Source organism: Embiotoca jacksoni, unplaced genomic scaffold (assembly GCF_022577435.1).
Source record: "Embiotoca jacksoni isolate LCO1_2020_lvr unplaced genomic scaffold, fEmbJac1.0.p SCAF_3, whole genome shotgun sequence".
NCBI lineage: Eukaryota > Metazoa > Chordata > Actinopteri > Embiotocidae > Embiotoca > Embiotoca jacksoni.
In genome coordinates, this window is record NW_027185381.1 from 12488728 (window position 1) to 12508342 (window position 19615).

General features: G+C 40.6%; 1 protein-coding gene across 2 annotated transcripts; it reads right to left on the reverse strand.

The window, feature by feature from the left end:
- Positions 1–601: 601 nt before the first annotated feature.
- On the reverse strand, positions 602–18113 carry ano5a (anoctamin 5a). Of its 2 annotated transcripts, none has more exons than XM_069163326.1 (22): positions 18031–18113; positions 15115–15182; positions 14427–14564; positions 14123–14164; positions 10861–10968; positions 9550–9618; positions 9073–9357; positions 8740–8859; positions 8520–8635; positions 8281–8415; positions 8049–8154; positions 7856–7916; positions 7433–7584; positions 6472–6546; positions 5836–6064; positions 5514–5692; positions 5307–5404; positions 4394–4524; positions 3959–4164; positions 3672–3871; positions 2872–2977; positions 602–2661 (listed from the first exon to the last, which is right to left on the reverse strand). In XM_069163326.1, the coding sequence occupies exons 1-22, from the start codon at positions 18098–18100 to the stop codon at positions 2434–2436; spliced, it is 2922 nt and encodes a 973-aa protein (XP_069019427.1). In that variant the 5' UTR covers positions 18101–18113; the 3' UTR covers positions 602–2433. The 2 variants fall into 2 exon arrangements, with proteins under 2 accessions (XP_069019427.1, XP_069019426.1); XM_069163325.1 differs by lacking the exon at positions 6472–6546 and adding an exon at positions 7042–7122.
- Positions 18114–19615: the final 1502 nt, after the last annotated feature.

A 19615-nucleotide genomic window follows, 5' to 3' on the forward strand; every position in this document is an offset into this window, starting at 1 on the left:
GCCCGAGGACAAGCACCGCCAAGAAGAAGGAGTGCATCAGGCAGAGCTGGATGACAGGTAGACCTTGATGAGAGTCCAGGTCGCAGAAGACTTCTCCTGGGGGTTGAATGATTACCAGCGCCAAGGTTCAGCTTGGACTTTTGACATGCAGCGCCATTTAAGGATAGACTGCTTCATTGATTAGGCTGCTTCAATCACTAAACTTTGCTTAGCTGTCAACCTGATGGGCTTCAGCATACAATAGTGATAAAGACACAAACAGTTATTCACCCTCATGGAAGAAGGTAGCCTACTAATCCTTTGCCATAATTATATAACTCTTTTTTGCTGATTCACAAATCTTAAGGCACGTTTAAAATCACAGTGAACCAATCTGAACCTGAGTGTTACTCGTGTCTTTGTTCCAGTGGCATCAGCACTGTGCCAAGGCAAAACAAGCCTGCCAACATATCGTGTTGTAAAACTCACCTACCAGTGTGAGCAAACACTGAATAGTTATGAGTGCTCTGTGGCCATCTGTTATGTGAACAGCAACTTTCATGTCCTCAGAAGAGGAGCCGACAGTCGACCGTGTTCAGGATCAAACATGTCAAACCACTGCTCAAGTTGAACAGGTACTTTATTGTGGAGATTTGTCTTTGTTACATTATATATTTGGATACAGGATAAATACAAAAATGACAGAACAAAATCGAAATGAAAAACAAATGTGGCATTTTAACTTTAAGCATACAGTAAACAGGTTCACCTTTCCCCCCCCTAAGCATGATCAAATAAAATATCGTGACGAAAGCATCGCTAAGAGAACTTGTACAGAAGGAAAAAAAGATGAGTTTGAAAGAGAAGTACAAGTAAACTAGAAAACACAAAGTATTATATGTATTAAGGCATCAACAGGTGTTTGTTCATCTGCGCATGAGGCAGAAGTAAGGCAGTGAGGTGTACTGCTCACATCTAAATCCACCTCAAACAACATTTAGTTTTCCAAGTCTGTAGCACAAGCAGCTACTTTACATAAAATTCTAATACTTAAATGACAGATTCCTCACACACATTTCAAAGTAGACAAACAAATTAATGTGAAATGTCCTTCATATAATATCTAAAAAAAAAGAAGCTACATCTCATCTTCCTGTTGACATTTAAACTTATATAAACACCAAAATTAAAACTCCTTCTTGCCTACAGTACAACTCTTGTTCCATTTAAATGAATAAAGTTTACCACACCTTGCCGCTTCAAAACACTGGTTATGAATACATAGTGTCGTGACAACAATTAGTTTGACATGTTTATGTCTTGGTAGTCAGTAATTGTTTCAGTAAGTGCTTTGTGCAAAAGTAAAAAAACAAAAACAAGAATGTGTATCTTTCCTTCTCTACGCAGACACAGCTGAGGAAACTAGAAGCACAAGAAGTGGGCGAAGGCTTTGAGAGCAAACATAGTTCGGTAGGTGGCAGCAGGCTTTCATTGCGCCGACCGGTTTATAAACATATAGGCACATTAAAAAGGGATCCCTTCACTGTCCCTTCACTTTCACTTTTCGCCTCTTATCTCCGGGAACAGGATTCACTGTCAACAGTCAGCATGCGCCAGCTGCTGCTTCTGCGGCTGTACAACTGGCCATCGTAGGACAAAATACGTCCTCACTCACAGTAGTAACAGCAGCACAGATTTACTTCATTGAAAAACCTACTTCATATGTCAGGTTTGGGCCCGGAGAAACTTGTTTTAAATGAGATTAAAGCAAAATGTGTCCAGGTCTCCTCACAGCCAGCAGAGCAAGGAACATAATTTGGTAAAATTGTGTGCTGTGACCTCAATGCAAAGAAATAAACAATGCTCACATTTGACAAAAAAAATAGAGTTGAACATGAACTTACATTACATGACACCGGAAATACAATAGAAACAAGGCAAATATTCAGGCTCTCAACAATAAGAGAACTCCGAACTTCCAAATTACATGAACTCTTATTTGACTGATAGATAGAACCAATGATAAGTGTGTGATATATTAAGGCATCCAGTCTTTGGCTATTTATAGTGGCGCTGAAAATAAATAGTCATGTATTAGCTGTCTGGTTTAGACACAGTGTTTAAGATTTCCTCTTTCCTTACAGCAAATTCAGATTATTGTCAGCACTATAATTATGGTAAAAGCTATAAATATGAGACAGACGTTTAAATTCAAAGTTTTGAAATTCAGAGTTTCAGCATGCATGGGGACTCGGTCTTTCACCTGTGTGCACTTCCACTATCAGCAGGTTAGTAGAGGAGGGATGGCTGTGAACTGAGTAAACAGCTAGCTCCTCGTGAAAAGTCTTCTGTGTGCATGTACCAGACAAACAATACTGCAAAGTGATGGGCAGAATATACATGCAGGGAAATCCACATCACCACGTGTGGCTGATTGGCCAGCAGCTCGTCGGGCTAGAGGCACTCTGACAGCACCTCGTGCGCGGGTAAAGACGGATAGATCATGGGCGTGCAGCTGCACTCGTTGCTGCTTTGGCTGAGTTGGATCTTCAGCTTCTCCACCTCGTAGTTGTGGAGATACTCCTGGACCAGGTAGCGCTCTCTCTTCACCCGAGCCCTCACTTCAGATGGAACATCAGGAATCATCCAGGCCACAAAGAACTTGACCAGGAACACAACGTGCTGTGGAACAAGAAGACACAACAAGCTGATTGAAACTTAAGTCAGGGAAACAAAGAGCTGAAGAAGAAGCTCTGCGTAGATTTGTGTGACAGTATGAAAACGGGCGTCTTATCAATTAAACAATCGAAATGCTCCATAAGCGCAGAACATGAGGCTCAGTTCAAAATGGTCGGCAAGTGTCGGTGGTGCTGGTGGAAGAACCGGTTTTACCTCCATGATGATGATGAAAGCCAGCTTGGCAGCCAGAATATGCCAGAACTGCATGGTGTGGGAGTACTGCTTGTCATGCCCAGGAGGGTAGCGATAATCACGATAACTACAAAGCAAGAACAGGTCAGATGTGTGCAGATGTTTCAACAGTATCTGACAGAAAATTCAAGATTGTTATTGTCCACTTGTGCAAAGGAGAACAAGACTCTGGTCCCATGGTGCAGACAACATAATGCAATCTATTGAATATGCAGAACACGTGCTCAATGTATAAAATATGTCTCATTATTATAGACTAAAGGCCGTGCATACACACTCCAGTGTTTATGATTATAATTGCTCATCAGACATACCGTGTACTGAGACCTTAAGGACATAATAAGCACAATAAAGTTGTAATGATACTTTGGAGGTGTTCAGTAGTTGTGCCGGGTCTTTGGACAACCCAGATCGAAGTGAGATTAAATTAGTGTCACTAAAATAACTACATTGAAATGCTGCACTTATTGTAACGCATCCAAGACCCACTAATGTAACATGTTTAATATGTTGAAAGGGGCCATTCTCCACTATGAATACTCCAAGACTTTGTCATCATGTAGGTAACACCTCTGTACTTTCAATTAAACTGAAAATTACAAGAAGGATTTTAACTTGGTAGTATTTCTACTTTTACTTCAGTAATGGATCTGTCTTTCCCCACAGTTATATACTAACATAGAAGTGTAAACAGGCTCTCTACCCACCATCACTCCTCCTCTATCACACACACACACACACACACACACACACACACACACCTGCAGGTAGTGATGGAGCTGTTGAACCAGGAAGGATTCTCCTCAGGATCTGGGCTGTTGGCCACTGGGAACTCAGAGATGTTAAACACAGAGAGGCTGTTGCTTATGTAGCCCTTCATATTCATCTCACCCTTTGGCTGGTAGGCGTACATGTACACCAGCCGAGGGATCATATCAGAGGTGAAGGCCACAATGAACGCCTTGAGGCAAAGGAAGAAATTAAGTTAGTGAAGAAAAATGAACATATTGCATCTGCACAAGTATTAAAAGCCGAGTCCGGCACTCACATTTGTGACAACAGAGAGTACGGCTATCCCACTGAGGATTTCTTCCCAGGCTCCGATGCTGTGGGCCTTGGCTGCCACAGGACGTCTGAACTGAGTGGTGAGCTTCCAGGCGTCCACTCTAACCTCAATGATGTTGTTGATGAGAGCCAGCAGGGGTGCCAAGGGGAAGGAGGCAACGAACAGTGTGATGAAACCAAACTGGATCACTGGGACACAGAGAGGAAAGATGTTAGTGGAAACAGCACCATCTGCTGGATGTCAGGGATCTTTTTATTTATATATCTATGTCTGTCTGTCTGTCTGTCTGTCTGAACATGACCTGGTGTTGGTAGTTGATTTTGACTCCACTAAAGTGGCCTGGACTTAAGTCTAAGTTTCAAGTATCTCTACATTTCTGTGTGTGTGGAAAGGATTGACTATGTAATGGACGTTTACCCATTTCCAGGTACTCATCGAAGAGGCCCAGCTGTCCGAAGCTCTGCAGGTCGTTGTCCTGCTCCCAGCGGCTGTACAGACTCTCCGGGTGTCTTCGTGCCTTTCTGCTGCCCCACCAGTTCATCAACCACCTGAAGGACACCAGGGGGCGATAGAGAGCTTTGAGGTAACATAATTCCCCTCTGACAGCCACATTGAAGGTTGTGTTGAACTGTAAAGAATGAAGAGAAGACTGCATTTCTTACAATTACATGTGTATTGAGTGCAGATCATGTTTGCAGTTATAAATGACTGACTGTAAGACGGTTAGTTACGAAGTCATCAGTCATACAACTTTTCACAACTTGTCAGTTGACTTTAAGCAAAAGCACTGTTGTTCTATTGATGGCTTTGTTTTATTTAGGTGTCCCACTAAGTCAGGACAGTCCATCAGTGGGCCAAGGTGCACAGTTTGGTTTATGTAGGCATACATCAAAATAAATTGTTTTTCCTGATGAAGCTGACAGTGAATGTGTAAAAACATTTTTATTTACACATGTGCTTTTTCCCACTGTGACATGAACAAGTCTTTTTTAGAATGACAGAATTGTTAATTTTCTGTTCCATCTTGTTATCAGTCTCGTTAGCTTGAAATTGTTGTTTTGTCTACACATCTAAATTCTGCACAAGTTTATGAGTATTGGTTAGGAGAAGCATGCTGATATTACTTTGTTGAATCATCTAATATGTCAGCTAACTGACAGAGAGATTACTGTAAACATAAAGGCTACAATTGGAAAAGAATCATCTTATGATTGTATTAAAACAATTTAGGAGCCGAGTGGCGGAATTGCAAGAATTTAAAAGAGTGTGTATATTGAACCCGTGTCTTTCTGCTCTGATTGCAGATGAAGTGCGATGCGTGCGTACTCACGGGACCAGAGCTTCCTGGATGTTGCCCCACACCTGTTTACCAGTCATCACTATCACCAGCTGAGTGGTGAGCTCAATCAGACAGCCACCAGGGTCACACTGAATGCAGACAGGTTAAGATAGAGAAGGGATGGGAAAGTCAGATGAAGGCTTGAAGTTGAAACACCAGTGAAGGTTTTACATCCTATAATGAAGTCTTATCTGGTACCTCTTCATTCCTCAGGTTGCTCAACCTGCCAAACATGTAAGCGTATTTTCCAGGATAGCCAACAAACTTGCCCTTGAAGAAAGCCACGTAGAAGCAGGAGGAGTAGTAGTTAACAAACTGGAAGAGGAACATCTTCACCGTGAGTTTGTTCTCGTACTCCAGGTGGGTCTTTGGGATTTCTGTCACAAGTAAAAGGTCATGAAACATAGATTTTAAACACACTTTCGCAGTTTCACAAACTGTCATGATAAACACTGGTGTGAGGACCCATAGACACAGAAATGTAGTGATTTTGGAGACGTTGCCTTTCTTTGGCCCTCACCCATATCAGTGATCCAAATAGCCACTCTCTCATACATGAGGTTGAGGATCATGATGATGACAAAGTTGATGCAAGAGGCGGTGACAGAAGTGGCCAGCTGTGGTGTGATGTAGGGGCCAACCACCTCCAGGTGGGTGGTGGGACTGTCCTTCATGATGCTGGCAAAGGCCGCGTACACCGCCAGGCGGTACGCTATGACCCCAATGATGCAAGCAATGATCAATGAGATCTTCAGGACAGAGAAAACAGTGACATCATGAAAGACAACTTCACAGTACAGGAAGTCAGAGGACACAGTGAAAACAACAAAACAATCACAAAAGTACGAGAAAATATGTGTGCAAAAAGCAAGCTGATATTTCTATCCCACAAGGATGTTAGGAGCAGGGTAGCACATTTACACCAGCCAAATATTGGTGAAATATGAAAGTGTCTGACACAAAATTTAAAAAAAATTACTATTAAGTGTCAGGTGAGTTTGAACATTAATCTGTCAGTGGCTGGTAGACATTTCAAAATCATGTTGAACAGTCATGATGATGATGAACAGTGTGATGAGGCAGACAAATGACACAGAGGAGGAACAGATAAAAGGCACTTTAAACTGATCGAGTGTATCAAAGATACTATGCTCACCCACAACAGGACGGTTGCTCCAGACAGACATGTGCGTGCACACTTGCTTGTTACGGGTAAGTAAGGCTCCATTTCCTAAATAATGAGCAAGCAAAGCATGGATAGAGGAGTTAGTCACCCTTTGTTATTTCCTGAAAAGAGAGCTCTAAAAGGCCAGGTTCCCTTAATTACCTCAAGCCTTGCATGTGAGGCACAGCTACGTTGCCCAATCAGAACTCTTACTGTGTATTTGTGTCCAATTCTTTCATCCAATAGTCTCCTGATGAACCCATACATTTGCAAAAACCTCTTACAAGACAGTGATCCACCCCCTGACAAACGGTAAATAGATAAAATAAAATAGAATAATTAAATTAAAACTAACTAAACAATAGTGCAAAGTTGTTTTTTGTTTTTTTTATATTTAAACAACCAAGAAAAACAGACAACAAATAACGGTATTATTGTTGTGTGAAATGCGGTAGAGAAGGAAACTCGTGCCTTTGAGTCTTTCCAGAAATGCCTCAAACTACACCACACCAAAACCTCTTCCTCACCAAACTGGCATTCCACGTTGAGTGCCACCCTTACCCAGAGGATCACGGTGGCCCAGCACAGAAACAATTTCCCCATTAGATCTGTAGCAGTCCTGTCAAGAACCCACTCTGTTTCCTAAACACGGGTGGGATGTGGTCATGACAAATTACAGCACTCTGTTCATTTTATGAATCTGTGTCAGTCACAACCTGTACGCTACCAATTTAACTGGGTAACACAGTTCTTAATCAAAGAGGCTCCATTAAAACCAACTTTCTAGTTCAGGAAATGGCCCTAATGAATGAGAGATAGTGTAATCTATAATCAAGTCCTACCTACCATTCAGTATATTTGCCTTTTCAAGCTTTGTGGAAGCTGCATAGATTAAGAGCTGTACGTTAGAGTCATTATACAATATATTAGTATTTCATGAGCACACAAACACCTGAGTGATGCGGTTCAGCTTGCGGTTGGTGCACTTGATCTCGTACTCTGGACGAAGCTGCAGCTGCTGTTGCTCCTCCTCAAAGTCGACCAAATCCCACTCGTACTCAAGACGGGCCTGCCGCCTCTTCCAGAACTCCAGAAACAGGGTCACTGCAGAGAGACACAAGGTGTATCACGCCAAAATAATAACCTTGTTTGTAAGTAACTGTCATTGAATCTGTATTAAAAGCTTTGTCTGGCTTGGAGAAGCTTGTTGTTGCGTTTTTCAAACGTAATTTTTCATTGTTTTGACCCCATTATAACTTTTATTATATTGGTGTGGTGGCATAAGTTCTCCAAAACTTAGCAAATGAAAGCAAAACTATAAGTAAGAAAAACAATTTTTTATTTGGGTGAATGCAGAGTAGACATCTTTACTCACCCCAAATCCCCATGAATATGGCAAAGAACACGGTTCCCACATTGTCAAATAGGTGTGATTGCTGAAAGAAGAATATGTTTAAGAAATAGTGAGTGTTGATGAAAACTGAATTGCAGACATTTAGCTGCAATCACTTTTTAAATGTCACATATTGTGGGCAGAACATGAATCATGATGACCAAAAACGACTCACCCATGAGGAGTTGCACGTTGTGTTGAGTTTCCAGTAGCTACATTTTTTGTCACAAAGCGGGCACATGATAATATTGCCTCCGATATCCTCGCGACATATTTCTTTACTGTAGGGGAAATGAAGGTTATTGTCGATAAAAGGAGAAAGGATATTAATGATAAGAAGAGTACATAATAATATAAAGGCATCTTAAAGACCAAAAAAACAGGCTAGTATCTTTGATGAAACTCACCTCCACTCGTTGTCATCGTAGGTCAGGAATCCGTAAACGAAACAAAGCGTCCCTACCACCGCAGCAAAAAACAGCATCTCGGTATAGAAACCCAGCCACGCAAAATAAATCCCTATCTTCTCCCCATAATACTTCCTGTTGAAGGAAAAAACAGCCAAATCTCTTGCTGTTAATTCTGCTGCCAGACTGGTGTTGAGTAAATACACACCAGAGAAGAGGACTAGGTTGTGAGGTCTTACCTTATAAGGTTGAGGGGCTGCTCTTTGAAGAAACAGAGGAATTTGGCCCAGTGGTTGTAAAGATCGTACCGCTCACTTTCGCAGTTTGCATCCCTGGATCTTGTCCAGTATCTTGACTGCAGGCACACAGTAGACATTGTTTATAACCACATTCATTGCATCCTCCAAATGTCTTCATCCCTGCATTACGGTGATGAGAAAAATACCAGTGGAAACTAACATCATGCAGGGGGAAGGCAGCCATGTAGGTGCCATTGTTGAGTAACCTCTTGATTCCCTTCTTGTCTTTTTCTCCACATTCATCCCTGAAGTACGAACAGCGGGACAGGATATAGTAGACCTGGTCAGTGAGGGAGAGACAAAAGAACATAGCTTTGTTGTTTAGAGACTTAAACATTTAAGGTAAAAACGGTATAAAAGTTGCCTCTGTGTTGTGTAGTTACTTAAATCCTGCAAACAGAAGTGTATTTGCAGCTAATTCAGGTTTTAATGTCAGAGGAATTTTTGAGTTTCAAGGTCAAAAACAAGACGACCACGATGGAAGCACGCTTACTATCCTGTTGCGAGTCGAAGGGGGGAAGAACGTGTCTTTGTTGTCGATGAGGAAGAAGTCAGACTTGCTCTTGTTGAAGGGAGCTGTGAAATAGTCTGGCTCAGGTTGCATGATGTGCTTCGGCAGACGAAAAGGCGTAGAAAGCCAGTTCATGGGGATCTCGCTGTTGTCGGGGATGTCGTTGGCCTTGAATGGAACCTTGATCTTCAGCACGTCTGCATAGGTGGCCAGAACTTCCCATGGAGCGTGGATCTTTACAAAATAAGTCTTTCCATCTTCTGACTCCTGATGATAACAACAACATTCATAAAATAGAAATTAATTTGGTCATGTGAAAATGTTCAAATCTATGAAATTTTACAAATTGTATGTAAAATTCTTAATTTTTTTGAGTAAAAACCATCAAAATGATATATGATATGATATGATATGATATGATATTAGCCATAATCAAATCAGTAACAATAGGGCTCTTACCATTTTATCTTCTGTCTCCAGCTCCAGGCCGACTTTAACCAAATTGGCCTCATACACCTTCCTCCTCTCCTAAAGAAGAAGAAGAAAAAGAACAAGACCAAATATTACAAATAAACAGTTGATTATTTGTATGTTATGAGAAGTACAGACATAAAATGTACAAATCGGAAATAATGTGCTGATATGAACTTATCTACATAAAAAGTAAACTAAAATAAAAAACAAAACATGAACAAAAATCTCAAAACTGTTTGACAACTGAACAAATCCATGTGAGATAAAAAATAAATAAATAAATAAATAAATAATGCTGTGATGAGTGCACATCTGGTAGGAAACAAATAAACATGTAAAATCAATACGAACATGGAGTCACAGTCAGTGCTACAAAACTAGAAAAGCACTGTATAAACTAGTGTGGACAAGGTTGTACAACAGGTAGTGAAAGTAAATTGTGGTAATGCAGTAGTACGATTATGACACCTAGAATGACATTTTCAGAAGTAGGATTCTAGAAAAGAATTGTCCATCTAACTGCAGTGAAAATGAACACATGAAAAACACCATAAATAAAAGCTCATTATGAGAGCTGACATTTAGTGCCACATTTTACTGCACATATGGATGACACACAGGAAGAGGCCTCCTGCTTTGCCCTTCCTTACACAGTGGAAAAAACGAGGGAGTCCCTGACTGACCATGCCAGAAATCTTTGTGTTGGCTCGCTGCCTGAGGCTGGGGGCAAAATGTTAGTCAGCGGTGTCCTCTCATGGCCGAGGAGTGGTAACACTCAGGTGTGATGGCTAACAGCTCAGTATGAAACACTCAAGTCTTTCAACACTCCACAGCTGATAAGGAGACTCCGACTGTATGGAAATGTTCCAGAATTGATTTCCCTAAGAAAATAGACTCGAGTGGATCTTCGAGTAGAAATCACCTTCTCAGAAAAACACTTGAGAGGATTACTGATATGAGCTGAGAATAAGTTCATCTCACTTTATCAGTGTTGTGGTATTTAAAGTATGCAGCTGAGACACACTGAACTCTGAGGATATCCTGTGTGAACCAGTTCTTACTGTTAAAAACCCCCCAAAAAATCTGAAATAACATCAGCTTTTCTTTTGTGGGATATTTTAAGCTTTAAGGATATTTAGTTCCGGCGGAAAAACAAAAATATTCAGTATCACTCTGCTCAGTCAGAAGTACTGTACAATATAACAGCACCGATAAACAAAACTTTACAAACATAGTGTGTGTTTGAAGATAGTAAAGTGGAAAAATATCACACGGTCCCTAGAAATTACTTCTTACCTGTTTCCTTTCCCCATCTTTATCATCAACATAGGACAGGATAAAATCAATCCTTCGCACTCCGTCACGGAAGAACACAGAGTCCTTACTGTGTTGTTGTTTGTCAATCTATAATGAGACAGCACAGAGACAGCAACATTCAAACACACGCAGGTACAGTATCAGCAAGTCTTTGGATGCAATCACCACAGCAGACCAGACTTTCAAACTAAGCGTCTAGTAGCCAACACAAATAAAAGGCCTCCACATCACATCACACTCGACTGTTTATCGAAAAGAAATATACAGATTGTCGTATTCTCAGTCAAAATGCAAACACCATGCAAAATGGAAGCCATCTGACATGACCGAGATGTTTTATTGAGGATGTCTCTCTAATTAAATTTTTATTGAACAAGATGCGAAAACGGCTTTTAAAGAAATCTGTTGTATCAGACAGAAAGCCGGCCAGAATCCTGTGAACGCTTTGATGTCCAGTTGTCTGTCAGCTGACTGAAAACAACCCGAGCCACATCAGCTTTAAAGCCCCAACATTATTAGTCTATGCTTTATGTAAATCCTGGTGTTCATAGTGACCGAGACCACCAGTAAAGAAAATACAAGTAGTCTGTGTGTAGCAGCTAATGCTAGCCCTGCAGAGGCTGCCTCTTCAGCAGCTAAAGGGACAGCACAGGAACGCTCTGCGAGAGGAGGAGGCATGGCTGCTTGCTGTCAGTGCTGCTTCAGCTGTTCACAAAGCTAAAAATAACGATGTACAATGTACTTTCCAACACCACGAGAGTAGCTACCTACATAGGGATATAAAGACAATATGGAGAACTCCTTTAGCACAACAGAAACAACAATATCCCACTCAGCCAAATGAGTGGCTACTGTATTGTCCATCAGCCCAATGCTGGGGGGGGAGGGCGAGTAAAGGAAAGTACACTTTACCTCCATGGCCCACTCCCTTTATGGTTATGATGCATCAGCGGAAAGATTGGCTGCCCAATAGAGCAAAACTGCCCTTCTCCAGGGAGTCGAGTCCAGCCCCGAAAGCACTGCCTCTCTCACTCTCACTCCTCTGGTCCCCGTACAGAGGAGCTCCAATCACTCCCCTCACCTCCCTGGACAAGCCCTCACTTGCTCAGTCATTTGGAAAAGAGAGAGAAATAGGGACAGGAGGAGAGATACTGTACTAGGAGAGAAATAGAGGAGAGTCCTAGAGATGACATCAGCACAGGGTAGCAGCTGCAGCTGCCAGCTAACTAATCTAATAAAGAGCACAGTATCAGAAAAGGGGAGATGATGTTGCTGTGTTGCACAACCTTCCTTGAAACATGTTATCTCATATTTCAGATAAAAAGTAAAACCTCAGCTCAACAGCCAAATGACCACATGAAAGAATATTCTGTGGGGAGACAGATAAGTGTGAAATATAGAAAACCAGAACTGATAACTGGCTCGTAATCTTCCTAGCTCGACTTAACTTGACTTATCAATCAAACAATCTGAAGACCTCACCACTACAATGGAAAATGCACTTAAATAGTCTCAGAGATGCTGCACAGATTTGAAGGCATTGAGATCCTGTATGTGACGCAGCAGTTCTTCAGTACTAACGAAAAGTAGTCGATGTGTATAGGACGTCTCATCTTTTTTACAATTTTACGGTTCCCTCCTCCCAAATTACGTATATGCTCTAACCACTGGTCTGCACTACCCTCCCAGTCCAGATTGGACCATGTTGACCATAGCAGGGTGGGTGTTTTCTGTAACTGGAACATTGCTGCAGAAACTCTCTAATTTGCAGTAATTACAGGTCAGCTGTATGGAATCAGTGCATCTGCAGGGGCTTGTCTTTACTCAGTGAAGCTGGAAGCAGCCACAGGTTTCTATACATTTGCAAACTAGCCTCTAACTACTGGGCGTTTCAACATGTTTATGGCTTTTATCTTAATTAAGGAGGGTAATACTAGAACATGGTGTGACACAAGTCGGCTCTCATTTTCAGGGAGGGGATCCCTAATATATCACATTTAGGCCATTTGTCTTTTGGACTGAAAGATTTTGACACAACTTTTATTTACTGGTAACTTGTAAGATATTTAGTATACTGTAGCTGCTAAACTATCTGACAACATATGTTCTCTTCTTGCTTTAAAAGATTACTCTCCTGTCTAGCTTCAGTTTCTATTCTTCAAAATCCACCATCTGTGATACACTGGTGCGCCACACAAAAAAAACACTTTTTTTTTTCTCCAAGCAAAGTAAGTAAGTGGTTGCTACTGTATCACTGCAATGTGTCTTTACCGCACACAATAAATCACTGCAATCCTCAAACTTGTTTTAAACATGGAGAGGGTTTTCTACATTTTTCCAGAACCAGATCTCCAGCTGGATCTTCAGATTTACAGAAAATGACTGGTTCTGTGACATTCTTCAAGAGTGCATATAAAAAGCCCTGTTGAAAAGTGGCGTTGGTCATGAAAATAGACCTACTGTATATTCCCATGTTTTAAAAGGAGGAGGGCTACAGAGATTAACAGAGATTACAGAGTGTTTATACATGTGCAGCAGGACCCCTTTAAAACTCCTTGATGTGATCTTAAAGTTTTCATTGAAATCGGTTACAGGCTATTTAAACAACACCACATTTCAGAGTTTTCAAAAGAAGAAGCCTCCAGTACAGTATATGGTTAACCACAGCACAGTTCAGTCCTATCATGAGCACAGGGCAGGGTCATGATTACAGTATATACATATACTTAAGTTATACTCACATAAATGCAGACACACAAAAACAGATACGCTACTGAAAAGTACAGTGTAAAGTGCATGTGAACATCTGCATGTGTGTGTGTGTGTGTGTGTGTGTGTGCAAGTGTGCCCCGTCTAATTATGCTGTAACACCACCAGGCTATTGCTTTGTGTTCAGTGACGCCAACAACAATCACAGGTGAGAACAAAGCAAGTGAAAAGGCCTTTTCTATTTTTAATTAACTCTCATGATACATCAACACGTAGCTCACGCCAGCATCTTTCCATTACGCCGCAGAAAAAAAAAAAACATGCTTTCCAAAAGCTAACATCAGCTATCTACCAAGAAATGTGCATTGATTTCCTTGATGTCCAAGCTTGACTCTCTGAATATCTAATGGCAGTGGAGAAACTCAAGACTGAATCAGACATTATTCCAGGAGGAGATAATAGCTGGCAGGCAGGCAGACATATGCACAAGGCCGCACCACATCACAAGCCACTGTATTTTACCATGCCATACCCTGGAACGAAACTTCAGGAATAGCGCCCGCTTTCTCGAAAGCTGTGGAGGAACCGAGTGGACAGTGAGAGAAAGCCTAACGACGCGACAGATTCAACAGCATACAGCTAAAACTAGCAGCAACTTTACAGAGGATCAAGGATAAACAGATAAAAATATCAAAAACTTCATTATATCCTAAAACACTCCATAACACTCAGACACAATCACAGGTAAGTCTTGTTAAATTAAGAGGTTTGAAATGACACAAACACAATGACACAGATACAACGACATGCATCTGTACTGCTGACTGGTGTCTTACCCCAGTCAAAGCACCGATTTGCTCTAAGGTCTGAGCCTCATATCGTGGACTGTCGCTGTGATCAGAGGGGGCCAGCGAGGCCAGGCTGGTGTTGAGAGACTCACATGTCTCCACACACACATCAGGTGTAAAAGGAGACTTTAAGTACAGCGTGAAAGGGGGACAATACAGGAGCATTAGGGTTAACTCTAACTCATGACATTTGGAGGTTGAAGGACAGCAAAAACTGAGGTAATGTTAAAACGGAGAGGATTAGGTGTGATTCCTAAGAATCATAAACTAAACCGTCCTGCTTTAGTAGGTGGGTATACAAAATAAGAGGGCAAAAGAAAAGGAAGGAAATCTAAATAAAGCATTTTACAGAATGAACTTCCTAAAACCGTGCTAGCAGGAGGTAAGCTGGAGGATAAGATGCGATGCTGCCAAACAGAAATGTTCATACATCCTTCCAAGAAAGTCATGTTTCAACTATTTACATAGCTGGTATAAATTCAAATCAGTGCATGTCCCCAGCAAACATAAATAATGAGAAAATATAACAATAGTAATAATAATAATAAAAAAAAGGTTCAGAATCAAGGCAAAAGAAGTTCCTTGGTAGAAAAGTCCATATAAAAGTGATATGTGTGTGTGTGTGTGTGTGTGTGTGTGTGTGTGTGTGTGTGTGTGTGTGTGTGTTGGTGTTTACCTCTGATTGTCCCTGCTGGAAGGATCCTGTGCTGGATGAGACATGTTGGTGAAAGCCATTCATGTCATCTGCAAGACAGTAAGATAAAGAAAACAAAATCAAAAACAGAATTAACGTTAATCACAGGATGATTCTCTAACCACCGTAAAAGAATAATAACAAGCAGCAGAGTGAATCTCAAACAGGCAAACGGAGATCAGTAAAATTTCAGGCATATATGAAGCTGCCTGAGTAAACAGGGGAGCGTTGACAGACAGCCAATGTTGTGCTCTATATTTGTGCAGCTTTTTTTTTTAGGCAGCCTTTAACAGTAAAAGAAGTCCACTGCTACAGACGTGACTGCAGGAAACAAGACCGATAGCTCTGGTAAACCGCCTCAATGTGTTTGACAATGAAAGTGGTCTGTGTGATGAAACACGGCATTGACTATGATAAAATTCTAATTTTATCTGCCGCTCATTGCCTGTCAAATGATTTTGATTTACATAAGCAAATGGAAAAGTCTGATGGAAAAGCAAGGCAAACGTCTGGCACAACTGATGCTGAAGAAAATAAAGCAGAAAGGTTTCAGCCTTTGTCCGTGTATAGAAATAGAAAGGCAGCAGTCCTAATTGAAGGTCTCCCTTTGGTTATATTTAGTCTGAACTCGACACAGAAAGTAGGCCCACACAGACCCGAAACAAGCATTGGAACTTTTTGTCTACATTAAACATACCAAGTTAACAAAGTATAACTTGTTAACAAAGTATAACTTGGTGGATCAAAACTAAAATAAATAACATTTACTGTAAAAATTCAGGACTGACATACAGACCTTTGTTTATTATTTTATTGCACAGAATTATTGTTTATTTAACTTTGGCTTTTGCTTTACGAAAGACTGTTCTTAAAATATGAGCTTGCTGTTATTATTTGCTTACACAGCATGCTTATGTTGCCTTTGTTATTGTTTTAGTTATGTCAGGATGTGGAAGTTAAGAGGGGACGGTTATTCATCAGCAGTGGGCCATTAAAACAGTCTTTGACATCAGAAGCTAAAACATGAATCCTCCATTTCCTGCTAAACTTGTATAGTGCTTTAACAACTACATTAAAGCCAGATTCTCGTTTCTTGTTTCCCCTTAAAAAACTGACATGTATGCTGTCTTTGATTTGGATCTGTTGCTTTCACAACATGCAGTATTAGAAGGCCTCTCAAACAGCAGAGCATATTTTTGCACAGTTGGATGGATTATTGGGTGCAATATTAGCCTCTTAGCTTTGCCAAGAGTCTTTTCCCACTACGTAGCTTCCACAGATAAGGCTTTGTGCAAGAGTGAGCAGCTGATCACAGTGGAAATGCCACAAGGCTGTTTCTGTCGCTCTTCTTTTTTCTTTTCTTTTTTTTTTTTTTACCATGGCAACCCAACGAACTCAAAAAAGTAAGCCATGTGTACTTTTTTATTTTTATTTACACCAACTTAACTATACTGATATTGAAAGGCAAATCTGTCTGAATCCTAAAAAAGCAACAGCAAAAACAGCTGATTTAATAAAATAGCACAGTCATTATCTACAAGCTACTATTTTTTAGTATCTGTAAAGCTGTACAGAATTTAGCACCCACAGTTTTAAGTGATGTGACACCCACTTGGTAAGAATGAATGAAAATTTGGTAGCCTCAATTCAAACTGCTTTGGGTTTGTCTGATTTCCTGTGAGAGGAAGCCAGTGTTGGAGAGTTGCAAGTTTCAGGTGCAAACACCTGTTTTCACCAAGCAAGTTCACAAATCAAGACAATAGATGTACAGTAAGGGTGAGAGCTAGTGCAAGCAACAATGCAAATTAGTCAGAATTTGCATAATCCTACTAAAACGACAAATAGCTTGGCCATCTGTATGTGCAGTATGTTCAATGCAGTCCACAAAAAAAAAAAAAAAAAAAAAAAAAAAAATCTGTTAGCAAACTACCTTTATATTACAACAATTAAGATGTTGAGTATTACAGTGATGCAATACTGTGGAGCTGCGAGTGTGATGTGTGGTAAACACTGCTGCCACAGTTATCTCATGCCACCATAAACATAGTTCACCGTGGCAACAGTAACTGTAGTTAATTTCTCACATGTTCCTCTCAGCCAGACCACTTTAATGTAACGCTTTCCCTGCTGCAGAGGAAACACAACACTTCCACACTGAAATTAGTCACTTCGTAGCTACCAGGGTGACTCATCTGTCATTCACCAACAACATGTTTCTTTTGCCCTAAATGGCTAAAAAAAAAAAAAAAAAAAATCACAACCCTCTGCGTGTTTGTTTAGAATACACGGTTAGCCAAGGGCAGAGAGGGATTTGAGGTTTGTACCAGTGGATAAAGTGGCTGTCTGCAAGTGACAGAGTGTTTCCAGGAGGCAGGCCAGCTGTTAGAGGCTGGCTGCCTGTACAGCAAGTCACTGCTGCCTCCATGAAAAGAAACTCAGACTACGAGCTGGTTCGGCTCTTAAAGGGGAAATGAGCAGGGTGGATACGTTTTAAAATAGGTGAGCAGATTAGATTTTTTTTTAAATATGTCCTCTTTCTAAGTGAAGGTGATACAGCTTATTATTACGAGCAAAAATAAACACGATAACTTGTCGTTTGTCTTAACGGTGATTAAAATGTACTGTTTATCTTAGTTTTCTAATATTAATGCGCTAATGTTACTGAAGCGGTTTGAGTTTATTTTTACTGATCCTCTCGATGTTTAGACCATTTTTTTTTTTTAAAGTTCTTTTGGAGGCTGTAAAGGTAAGAGAAAACATCTACGTCTTCAATTATTTCCCCGTGGTCCTATATCTTCAAGAACTTAATGCTGTCCATTACGTTCATAGCTACATGTTTTTTTTTTTTGTTTTGTTTTTTTTTACTTGGCCGGCTGGTTGTGTCTCTCCTCTACTCACCGTTGAAGGAGTCTGGCGGGCTCATCTCAATTAAACTGTCTCCTCCCGATCTCCCCGTTATTCGGTGCATGGTGAGAGCTCTGCCGGCCGAGGTCCGGACCAATATATCCCGGGTCAGACGCTGAACTTCTTACCGTCCTCCTTTTCCCAAGCGACTGTATTGCCAGGCTGGCCTCCTTCACCCACTGACCGCTCGGCGCTGCATCCACTCCCGGCGTCGGAGGGAGGTCCATGAGGGGAGTGTCTCCACATCACAAGACCAATAGTCTTTTGAGTGCGAGTCAGATACTCAAATGTCCACGCGTTAGGTATGCAAACTGTACCGACGCAAGTAGATGGTCCAAAATACGCAGCATGAACGAGCCAACAGCAGATAGAGACTAACGTTAGAAAGGTTGGAGGCTCACCTCATTGAAATAGCACAACTGGGAGGGTATTTTTATTTATTTATTTTTTACAACATAGCGTTTCTACTCACTAAAAGGCAAAAGAGGAAAGAAAATACAGTTAAGTTAACTGTAAAAGCTATTTTAGATTGGACACATGCCGGCCAATCAGAATCGAGCCCTGGATTGATGACGTCATGACCGGTCAGAAAAAAAAGAAGAATTAGAGGCAATAAAATAGTGCCGAAAACAAGGATATGAAAAGTCCCCCTAAAGTAATATTGCACGCGTCAGCAGCAACATGTATGTCACTAACAATATCAATTTAAAAGTGCTAGTTTGGTTCCTCTGAGTGATATATTATTAAATATGACAGCATTAGATTATTAATAGAAGCATCAGTGTGTGAGCAGCATGTTACTGTTGTAGCTGCTAAAGGTGGAACTAGTTGGAACCACTCATTTTATAGTTTTATATACAGGGACAGCAGATAAGTCTGAGGGGTTGTCTATGATTACTGGGAGAGGAAGGAAGAAAAAAGGAAGTTCTTACATATGAATCTGTTTTTACTTTTTGGACATTTTATCTAGTCTTTGATTTTTAGTGAGATATCTAAAGACATCTAAAGCTTTCAAATAAATGTAGTGGAGGAGAACTATAGTACCCTCTGTGATGTAGTGGAGTGGAAGTATAAAGTAGCATGAAATGGAAATACTCAAGTAAAGTATAAGTACTTCAAAATTGTACTATGTATGTACTTGCCGTACTTGCTTTCCATCACTGCCCAGCTACCTAGACAATGAGATAATATCTGCAATCAAAGTCACAAATTTGTCATTTGTCAAGACAGACTAAACAAGGACTGAGTTTCTTGGGCTTTGATTCACCTTCATAGTCAGTACTCCCCCGGATAGTTAATTTGGCAAAACTTCAGATGGTTTTAAAAAGTAAATAAATAAATTTCATAGTAAATGTTTAAAATAAATCATAATTCATGATGAAAAGAGAAATGTTATTCCATAAGAAATACTGTACAGTGAAACCAATTAATTATTTTAATTGCTGTTGTGTCACAGTAGAATTTGGATGTGATTTAAGTTAGTTACACGCTGAGCTTCTTTTCTTTCCTCCTACTCTTTAACTCTCTATAGATTCATACCTCACCATCTTTTTCTCTCCCATAGTTTTTGCTTATTGTC